The following is an 11,339-nucleotide window of genomic DNA, read 5'->3' on the forward strand; positions in this document are numbered from 1 at the left end:
CTCAAACAAGCTCTTCCACACGCAAAGTAAAAGTATAGGAGTCCTGGTTCTCATTTGCACCACTCACCACAATCCGTTTTAGCAGTTAGAACAACAAGGAGGCAGTACTTATTCTGGCTACATTAAGCTGGCGTCCTGTTTTGAAACCACCACCGTTTCCGGCACTCTGGTTACTCAAAAACTTGCAAACGCCGGCGCACCAGCTACGTGCTAAAACGGCGACTCGGCCGCCTTACGCTCTGCGGGCGCACTGAGATGACTCAATAACCGGAAGCACAATCTCCAGGCTAGGCGAAACCGGAAGAAGAAAGAAAGCATTTCCGAGGAGACCGAGTTCCGAGGGGCTTGTTTAGCCGGAAGGGTTCGCCATGAGCTGCTTGCGGGAGGAGGATGATCCCTATGTAATCGAAGAGCCCAGCGACGAGGAACCGGCGCAGAGCAGGTCGGGTTGGGAGGCGATGCAAGGCTATCCCTCCTGTGTGGGTGGGAAAGATATGAGGAGAGAAGTTCTCTTTTAGGAGTAAATTGCGAGAATGCGACTGAAGCCGTATCTGAAAATGAACATTTCTTGGGGGGGGGGGGGTTGGTCTGCCGAAACTCACCCTGTTTATCATCTCCAAATACTTCTTTGCCGCCATTGACGTCTTATTTAAAAAGATTGTGAAAGAAACTTGGCTTCCAGGCATTTCTCCCTGTTCTTGTTGCTTAGGTGACGCACAAAGCACCAAACTGTTCGTACCCTGATTTGCATGACAGTGTATCTGCTTTCCTCGAGAGTTTCTCGATTGATTCATGCTGTTTCCACACTTGATTTATGCATGAATCCAATGACTTGGGTATTCATAATAAATAATACATTCTGTTTTTCTCTCAGTTGGAACAGCCAGATGTGGGCTTTACTGTACATTTGTGACTGCTGTTGTTAGTAGTTTCACTTCATATCCAAAGAGAGAGACATTATGGCACCATCACATGGAACTCTAAATAAGGAGTGCGGTTATCATTTTTCTTGTGATTTTTTTTACACGGTTCTGCTTGTATGTTGCATCTCCTAGGTGTTGTATAGGTTTTAACTCTGGGTAGAGCTGGCTTTAGTTTCTTAGTTATTTGCCCATGTATGCCTGGAGACATTCAACCCTAGGGGCCAGAATTTTTTGTATAAAATCAGATGTTTTTTTTGTTGCTTCTGCAGGATTATTAGTACTGTCTTGTAATTAAAGCTTTAAAGTGGGGAGGGCAGATCCTTTCAAACGTTTTTACTAAACCAGTGTCAGGATTGGCATGACTGTTCTGGTATAAGGGTCCTGAATATTTCATTCTTTTTTAGCTCTGAAGATGAAGTAGATGTACTTTTACATGGCACCCCTGAGCAGAAGCGCAAGCTGATAAGGGAGTGTCTGACTGGAGAAAGTGAATCCTCTAGTGAAGATGAGTTCCAGAAAGAAATGGAAGCTGAGCTGGACTGCACCATGAAAAATATTGAAGGCAAATGGAAATTGCAGCTTACAGGTACATATCTTTACAACCTTATAAAGTATAAGTAAAATGTCTCTATTTATTATGTTGGATCATACCAAAATAACAGAATGATTGTGTGTCTCTGTTATGTTGGATTATACTGGTTTTGGGCTAGTTATAGTGTTCACTAGTTATTTCCTTTAGAAACATTATAGTAGGAATCAGTAACTGTAGGGCCCTAAATTGAATCCAGCCTCTTAAAAAGTGATATTCATCTGTTTCAACAGAATTAAATTCTTATCACTGAGGGGGAGGGTCCACTGGGACATCTCATAATCTGCATTACTTGTTAGTTCCATTTCAGGCTGGTGTTTACAGTATTTATTTAAAATATTTATGCCCCACTTTATCGCTGCAAACTCTAGGCGGCTAACAAAACAGCAAAAGCAGCAAGTGTCCAACAAGTTAAAACCAATGCAGAATTAAAACACAGAGGTAAAAGCCAGTACACAAAGCTGTCACAGCTAAAATGGTTTACCTGCCACCAATTGAACAGAGCATTCTTCTGGCACAGAGTATCCCTTTCACCACATAAGACATAGCAATAAGAATTTTAGTTTTGATTTGAGCTGCACAGCCAATTAGATGAATTCATATGTTTTTTATGTAGTTATAGTATTTGCGGATTTATCCCCCATCACTGTTTAAAAATCAATAAAACATATGTATTCTCTCACCCAATTCCTAGGGGTAAAACCATGAAAAACATTAATTACAGCTTTTAAACTGTCAAGCTTGGCTAATATTGTACTGTCAGTGGTGTCTGTTCATTGTTGTTAATTTTATCTTTAGCTGTGGAAAAATTTCCACCCCACATCCCTGTTAGCAACATTTGTAACTACAGTTTTCAAAACAAGTATACAGATAGTTCTGATTGGAGTGGTTGTAAAGGTTCCTGCAGTCAAGATGTGTGGAATATGTTTCAGCATGGATTGATGTTGCATTAACCAGTCCTGGTGCATACAATGCATTCCTTATGGCTGGCTGCCTTCAGATGACACAAGGTTGCTGGAAGTACAGAAGTGGTGATGTTTCTTTGAGATTCTTCCCATGCTCCAGGTTTCATGGGTCTACTCTCTGGGCATGTCATAACAATTACCAAGTTATTTGTGGTAACATATCTAGCTTATGTTGTTTTGATATTGAGAACCAACTGGTTGTAAAGTGTTTAGCACTTGGTTCAGAAGACATGGGTTTTCTCGTATTGCTTGAGGAACAGCTATTTAACCTGTTAGTCAGAAGACTACTGTGGCACAGTGGCTTAAATAAAGGAAATTAATTATGAAATCCCTCTTTGCCTCAGAAGCCTCCTGGGTGGGCTTGAGCAAACTTCTCAGATTTTTTGGGAGTTTGCTGTAACTGTGGAGAAAGTATGGTATACAATAAATAGTTTCCTAAGTAGCCACCTTTTAGAAAATAGAGAGTCCAAAGATTAAAGTAACTATATAGACTGTTACAAGGAATGTCAAACTGATGTATTTCCAAGATAATTAGATGACTGCTCCATTGTAATGATTCCATGATGACTTCATATTTCGTTTTCAACTTTGTGGCTAGATGCATCTTCTAGTGCTGGGCAATCTGGAACTGTCACCACTTCAAAGTACTATGATGACATTTATTTTGATTCTGATTCAGAGGATGAAGACAAAGCAGGTAAATAATCGATAGCCTAATAACATCCCTTTTCTCCTGCAAACCATTCACATCTACAGAAATGATGGCACATTGCTGTTGACAGCATAGATGCTGTCATAGTTGCTATTTAGGCCAAAAGCAGCCTGTCCTCCTTCTGTCTGGAGTGATTTTCATCTTTAACCTGGACAGGTTGTGTCCTCCCCCTGCTTCTGTCCTCCAGTTGAAAAACCGCCCTCCCAATTTTCATTAGTTTCTGGGCTTTGATAATCACATAAATGTAATGTGGAGGTGAGAGGAGTCATGTGCATTGGGACCTGTTCATCATGGAGATCTTTCATAAATGCCTCTAACAATAATATCCTTTATACACTATGAAATTTTCATGGATTATCTTTCATGTAGAATTCCTTGGTTTTCCTGACTATCCTGACAAAAGCATCCTTGGGACACAGAATGTAAAGCCATAGGGAATGAAGCAGAGGATGATAGAATGGGGGAAGTGGGGCAAATATTTAGTATATTGTATGGGAAGGCAAGGGGTACTCCTCTTGCTGGAGAAAGTGGATTGTTGGCAGAATGCTTTAAATTGGTTCCTCTGTAGAATTGCCGTTGTCCTAGATCACAAGTTGTGTGAATTTATACCTTAATGGTTTTGGAGTGATTTGTATTGCTGTCTTATGCCTTACCATTGGTCCATCTATCCCAGTATTATTGGGTCATACTGGCAGCAGCTCTCTGAGACTGGTTTTTCAGCTGCACTGGCTCTATTTGTGTCTGCCAGCCTGTTTGCCCTCCCAGTGAAGAGTGCCTTATGTCAATCAGGTAATCCTTCCTGTTGGGTTTGTGAGAAAGTGTTCTCTTGAATCAGAAATGAGCATTCCATTCCCCCCTCATTTTAGATTTTTATTTGAATACCAGTTACTAATAATAGCAGCAAATAACATTTCTTGCATAAAAAGAGCAGTTATAAAAACCATTCTTCCTTGCTACGCGTGATGTGTTCTGTAGGCTGAAACCTTTATAGGTTGGACTGCATTAATTCTTCTAAGGAACCACAAATAGAAGGATCAGAAGCTTTGTTTTAACTTTGTATGGCTGCCTTGCAGAGGCCTGGAAAGGAATGTAAATATAATATCGAACTGTAGTGCTGCTGTGTCATCATGTTCATTGTTTTCTTACTTTGTGTATAAACTTGACAGTTTCTCAAGAAGCCAAGAAAAAACGGAAACATAAACAACGTCGAATTCCAACTAATGATGAGTTGCTGTATGACCCAGAAGAAGATAAAAGAGACCAGGAATGGGTAGACAGGCAAAGAAGAAGGTGGAGTATTTATATTCAGCCATGGGGATACACTAAATTGACATATTTTATTATGCAAAGTGCCCTGACCTAGATGGCCCAGTAGCCTGATCTCATCTGATCTCAGAAGCTAAGCAGGGTTGGCCCTGGTTAGTATTTGGATGGGAGACCTCCAAGGAATACCAGGGTCGCTATGCAGAGGCAGGTAATGGCAAATCACCTGTTTGTCTGTTGCGTTGAAACAACCTACAGGGTTGCCATAAGTTGGCTGCATCTTGACTGCACTTTACACACATATTATACAAAGCTGCTGAAATTTCATGCTGTAACTCCAGTGTGTGTGTATTATAAATTTGCTATGACATCTATGGATGTTCCCTGTCCTGTAAAGTAGGTATAAATATTGTAACTAACAAAACGCTTGAATAGATACAGCCAAGTAGAACATTCTTTAGTCTTTGAGAATGCACTTTGAGGCCAAACTTCAACTCTTATTGGGGATGGCAAAGAGCTAGAAATGTGAAAACTTTATTGTAGTGCTCTTTTCTGAAACTAAGAAACTGCCAGGTTGTACAGAGTTACTCCAGCCTGAACCCATTATTTTGATAGGATTAGATTGGACTAACTATACATAGGATTGCACTGAATGTGTACTTCAGGTGCCAAATGTCATTTAGAGAATGCGGGCGCTGTTCAGATATAAAAGGAACTGTAGAAGTTTGTTTGCTCTGAGACAAATCGGGAGAACAGATGTCTTAAGGAGGGTTAAAGTGACAATGGACGTAATTGATGGTGGCAGGTAGAAAGTAAAATAATGTCTCAGTGCAGGATGATACTCGTCATGTAGATAGTTTCAAGGATGTCTGACGAAGGGAGCTTTGACTCTCAAAAGCTTATACCCTGAAAAATCTTGTTGGTCTCTAAGGGACTACTGGACTAGAATCTAACTCTTCACCTAGTATCAAGCACCTATTTGTGAACACTTGGTTGCAGTTTCACCTTCCTGCAAATTATGAAATTTGCTTACGGTTCAAACCCAAACCAAAATGAATAAATTATCATATAAATGTCTATGTTTGATTTTTTTTTGCACCAGGGTTTTGTTTTAATAATGCAGAGGGTGTGTGTCCAACCACTGACTCATGTAAGTTTTCCCACATTTCTGTCTGTTCCTGCAGCTCCTTTCAACCCACAAAAGTTTTTTCCTGCGTTCGCAGGATCAGTGCTGGGGAGCAGCCATGTATGTTGGTGGGGTATAGGAGGAGGGACAAGTCAAAGCCTTTCCTCTGTGGAGCTGTACCTATACAAGGAGGAGAGGTTTCACCCTCTTGCCCTTCTTCCCCCAGTCCCTCCCCCAACTTGTTTGGCTCTTCCTCCTTGTGGGTTCCATGACCCTGGGAATAATCTTTCCTAGGGTTGGAAGGGGCTGCAGGCATGAAGGCATGTGATAAATCTCTTAAGTTCCATGCACAGAGTGATAGGGTGTGCTGCCCATCTTCTGATGGTTCTGAGTTTCTCTCCCATTATTTTTAAAGAAAAAATGGTAACCATCACATTCTGGCATCATATTGCAAAAACTAATTTCTCATATATTGCAGAATTAATTTCTTAGATACTGGGAGGGTTTTTAGTAATGGGACAAAGAGTAATCCTGAAAGCCGCTCATTGTCCTTGAAGAATGTGATAGAAAAAGATTATTTTTATTTATTTTATTTATATTTTAGATTTATATCCTGCCCCTCCCCTACTACATCAGGGCTTGGGGTGGGTAACAACAAATCAAATACATTTAAAAACAGAAACAATAAAATTGATTAAAATCCAAATAATAAGATAGCACCCTAAGTTCCCAGCAGAGCTGACTCCCGAGAATAACAAACTCTCCACCAAGTAAGGGGGGGGGACCGAGGGAAGCATATAGAAAAGAGGGCCTCTGCCTGGTGACTGGTGGATATAATAGAGCAGCCAAGAGTTCTCAACTATGTGCCTGGTGGAACATACTCGTCTTGCAGGCCCTGCAAAACTGAGCCAGATCCCGCAGGGCTCTGGTCTCAGACAGAGAGTTTAACCGGCAAGGGCCATTGCTGAAAAGGCCCTGGCTCTGGTCGAGGACAATAGGGCTGCTTTCGGGCCAGGGACTTACAGTAGATTTTGGGAACTAGAGCAAAGCATCCTTGGGGGGACATAGCAGGACAAGCGGTCCTGCAAGTATGAGGCTCCCAGACTGTTAAGGGCTTTAAAAATTAAAACCAGCACTTTGAACCTGATCTGAAAGCATATTGGCAACCAGTGCAGCTGGTGGAGAATAGGTTGAACAGAAACTCTCCAAGGGTCCTTGTTAGGACCCTCACAGCTGCATTCTGTACCAATTGAAGCTTCTAGAGGAGTCTCAGGGGCCTGATTAACTGGGCAAGAGGGTGCATGCAAAAGTTGAAAAGCATGGGGGAGAGGACCGACCCTTGTGACACCCCACACAGCAGGGGGAGGCAGGACAATACCTTCCCCCCCCCTCCAGCACCACCCTTTGTCCCCGACCCTGGAGAAAGGAGAAAAGCCACTGTAAAGCCACCCCCCACCCTGAAGTCCAAGGTCGGCGAGGCAGTGGTTTATGAAAAACCAGGGCATGTGGTAATGTTTAGGTCTTATTTACATTTACCTGCAGGAGGCCTGGGAGCTGCTTCTCTTTGGTTCTACCATATGTGAATGTTTGCCTTCCTCTCAGACAGATGTTTAGGTGGGAAGGAGTCTTAGCCACTGGTCCTGTCCATGTAGCTATTGACTACATGGGCACTTCCTTGACGGTGGCATCTGTGCACTTCCTGGGGCAGCATAAGATTATGCTATGGGGAAGCAGCTCCCAAATAGTAAATGGCCCCTGATTGTCTTACTGGCTTGCATGTGCATGAAATAACTTGAAATGTTAGTATTAAAATGGAGAGAACAGAACTGTGTTGTGAGGGGAAAAAAGAATTTGAATTTTTCTTGCAGATTTGAGAACATGAAATGCTCATGGTCTTATGCTATCTTTATGCACTGTTCAATCCAGTAATTTCGCATTGGTGAGAAAGGTGGACGGTTAAATAAATAAATAAAGGCTGTCCATGCTCATGGTGCAGGGTTTGGTATGCTTCAGTAAGGATGCCTAACAAGTCAGAATAATTCCTTTGCCTGTATACTGTGTTATTGTAGGTATCATAATATAAGAAGTGCTCAGCCTGAAGGGAAGCAAGTCAGACTTCCAGCCATTCCAAGCAGTGATGCTGTTTTGAATTGTCCTGCCTGCATGACTACGTTGTGCCTCGACTGTCAGAGGTAAATACTGAAACAGAAGCCGCCTCTGTAATATATGTTCAGCCTCTGTTAATTAAGTAAGAAAAAGTTTGTTTACACAAACTTTCCTTCAAGACCTGGAACGTCGTTCACACAATAAGGGAAGCAACCATATCACTAACTATGCTTACCTGATAGGAGAGATATGCTTGTAAATAAATGCTGCTTTGACTGTTTGCTGACATTTTGCTTGTGAGCACTGAATTAACTAAAAACCTGACGATAAAACTGTTTCTAAGCAGATAGGCCTAGATCCTATAATGTGTAACGTGCTAATGGAGCAATCTCAGATTACAGTCCAATGCTCTAACCACTACACCACACTGGAGATATGCTGTGGATTATAAAGACCATTTGAAATGTTTCTAATGTGCCACTTACTCTTTTTCTGGGTGTAATAACATGACTTCTCTTCTGGAATGTGTACAAGGCTTTCTTTCCATTATCTTCCCTTGCAAATCTTAGATTCAAAACTTAATAGTTACTGTTTGTGTAGTATTCTACCAGTTAAATATTTTTGCCTTTATTTTTAGACATGAAACATACAGAACTCAGTACAGAGCAATGTTTGTGATGAACTGCACTGTTATCAAAGAGGAGATTTTGAAATACAAAGGCCCATTGAACAAGAAGACAAAGAAAGCGCACAAGAAAATTAAACAGAGTACTGAATCCGTCTCTGGCCAGGAAAAACAGGAAGAGGAGGAGATATATCACCCAGTAAAATGTACTGAATGTTCAACAGAAGTGGCTGTCTTGGATAAGGATGAAGTTTTTCACTTTTTCAATATTTTAGCAAGCCACTGTTAAAGTGCATAAACTATGTTGCTTAAGACTGTATTAAATTTCAAAAGCAGGGTTTTTATTTGTTCCTTTTTGTATTATCTGTAAAAAAAACTGCGATCTGATGTGGAAATTATGTCTGTGTTACACTGTCCGTAGACATAATACAATTGATCTAATTTATGTACATAATTAATATAATAGAATAGTCGCTTATGTGTATATTTTTATTTCAATTCTGCTCATCATAATAAAAACATTCTTCGCTAAAAGAAGATCAGGCCAGGTTCTACAGTCTGTAGGTAGTGTTTAGCTGATAAAATGTGGTGGCAACTAGCTACGTTGAAGGAAATAGTATCTGCTTTGTACAAATTGGCGGCATTAAACTCAGTTCAAAGCTTTTTGGATTTGATTTTGTTCTGTTCACTTACCCCAAATATCTTGAAACCCCAGAGTACTTGTTTTTTTCTGGCAGTTGAAAGTGGTCCCTGATATGAGCTAGACATATCTTCTTCCCCAACAGAAAGCGGTCTCAAAGGCAATTCCTGAATTTTGAGGTTGGAGCCACCTACTTTGTGACCCTGAATATTGCTTCATTTTTATTAAAGAAATTTAAGGAGATATATTTGGGTCATTTTTAACCTCATTTGCCAGCAATAATTTCCCCCTGACTGTGGCCATTTCCGTGCTAATTATTTGTAACGTTTAATGAAACATCTTTTTATGTCTGCACCATTTTTCTTCCATTTGGTTTAGGGATGTTTTCCAAGCGTTTAATGTTTGTGTTATCAACAAATGCTTATAGGGACAAGATGGCAACCTGAGAAGATATCTCAACATGCCGCTCCAGTTTGTTTTGCCTAGTTTGCAACTTTGAGATAAATATTTTACTCTGAACACTCAGTTCTGATAAGACACAGCTGCTATGTGCTCTAAACCTGAAGCTGCTTAGAGGTTCAGCAGCAGTGGGCCCTACCAGAAGCCCAGGCCCCAACACTTGCCCCATCACAGGGTATGCTGAAACCAGCCCTGGATTGTGAGAGTCTCTGGTCCATGATATGACCATTTTTGTGGTGACCTTTAATTGTAAAACAAACTGGAAAACTACATATTTCCTCTATGAAGTGGGTGGGGCGGTGGCTCAGTGGTACAGCTTCTGCTTGGCATGCAGCAGGTCCCAAGTTCAATCTCTACTATCTCCAGTTAAGGGTCAGGTAGTAGGTGATGTGAAAGACCTCTCTATCTGAAACCCAGGTGTGCTGCTGATAGTCTGAGAGGACCAGGGGTCCCCACCCTTTTTGAGCCTGCAGGTATCTTTGTAATTCTGACACTGGATTGTGGGCACAACCACAAAATGGCTGCCACAAGAGCCCACCAGCACATGGCTGTCACAAGATACTGAGTCAACCACAACATCTCAGTGAGTGAGGGCACACCTAACTCTAATAGTAACTCATCACCATTTCAAGCAGAAGCTCTGTTTAACAGGATCCCTTTTAAAAAATGTTTTAAAATATTTTGTTTCATGTACACAGCTTATCTTCAGTCATAGCAAGAATGTCCTTGTGCTGTGGTGGTTGCTGCTGCCAAAACAACTTTTAAAAACTGTACAGTTAATCAAAACCCCTGCTGGCCAAAAGCCCCACCTGGCCCAGGCCACTTTTTATACATACTTGGTTGGCACCAGGATAGGTGTGCATGGGTGCCATTGCACCCACCGGCATGTTGGGAATCCTTGCAGTAATCAATACTGATTTTGAAGCACTAATGGTCTGATTCCATATCAAATAGATACATGTTTGTGTTCAAGTGCCAAGCTATCTTTAACATTAATCTTTAATATTGAAACTGCTCCCTTATTCCAAATAAAACTAGTATCTGTCTCTCTAACATGATTATAGGAGGCTTTTTTTTGCTATAAACACCGGCGCCTACAGTCACTCCTTTAACCAACTAGCTGACTAGCTAACATTTCATCTCTATTGACAGCAGCTGAGCATCAGTTAAAGGAAAGGGTGGAAGTCAGAAAAAATCAACCTGCTCAAGTCCGTGAGAGAAACCTGGAAGGGAGATTTCCAACTTGTAATTTTCATTATTTACAGGCCTCCAGCTTGTTAATAAAACGGGAATGGGACATTGTACTGCCTCCCAAAAAACCCTAATGACTGGGGTGTGTGTAGCAGGTTCCACTACAAAGGGCTCACTCCTGGCAAAAGCTCAGCTTTGGTCCCTTGATTTATTTTTTTGTCTCCCAAGTAAGAAATCAGGGAGCCCCGTGGCGCAGAGCGGTAAGCTGCAGTACTGCAGTCAAAACTCTGCTCACAACCGGAATTTGATCCCAACGAATATCAGTTTCAGGTAGCCAGTCAATGTTGACTCAGCCTTCCATCTTCTGAGGTTGGTAAAATAAGTACCCAGTTTGCTGTGGGTAAAGTGTAGATGACTGGGGAAGGCAATGGCAAAGCACCCCGTAAACATAGTCTGCCTAGTAAACGTTGTGATGTGACATCACCTCATGGATCAGTAATGACCCGGTGCTTGCACAGGGGACCACCTTTTCCTTTTAAAGTAAGAAATCCAAAGTCCATTCAGTCCGACATTCTATTTTCCTACGACAGTCATCCTGATGCTCCTGGTAAGTCCACAAAGAGAGCTGAAAGTCTAGCCCAGCCTGCCTTTTCCATAGCCATTGGCACGCTGAGATATTCTGTGTGACAGAATGTGACCTCTTTTCAGACCATGTAAACGAATAGCCATTGCTACATCCT

At 41.5% G+C, this 11,339-nt stretch overlaps 1 protein-coding gene across 1 annotated transcript; it reads left to right on the forward strand.

Annotated features, from left to right (window-relative positions):
• The first annotated feature begins 368 nt into the window (after nt 1–368).
• On the forward strand, nt 369–8,658 carry EAPP (E2F associated phosphoprotein). The gene is made up of 6 exons (XM_056851288.1): nt 369–442; nt 1,328–1,509; nt 3,076–3,174; nt 4,356–4,479; nt 7,648–7,770; nt 8,322–8,658. Exons 1-6 carry the CDS (start codon nt 369–371, stop codon nt 8,596–8,598), a joined length of 879 nt encoding a protein of 292 aa, XP_056707266.1. The 3' UTR covers nt 8,599–8,658.
• Nucleotides 8,659–11,339: the final 2,681 nt, after the last annotated feature.

This window comes from Euleptes europaea, chromosome 6, assembly GCF_029931775.1.
Source record: "Euleptes europaea isolate rEulEur1 chromosome 6, rEulEur1.hap1, whole genome shotgun sequence".
In the NCBI taxonomy this organism is placed as follows: domain Eukaryota; kingdom Metazoa; phylum Chordata; class Lepidosauria; order Squamata; family Sphaerodactylidae; genus Euleptes; species Euleptes europaea.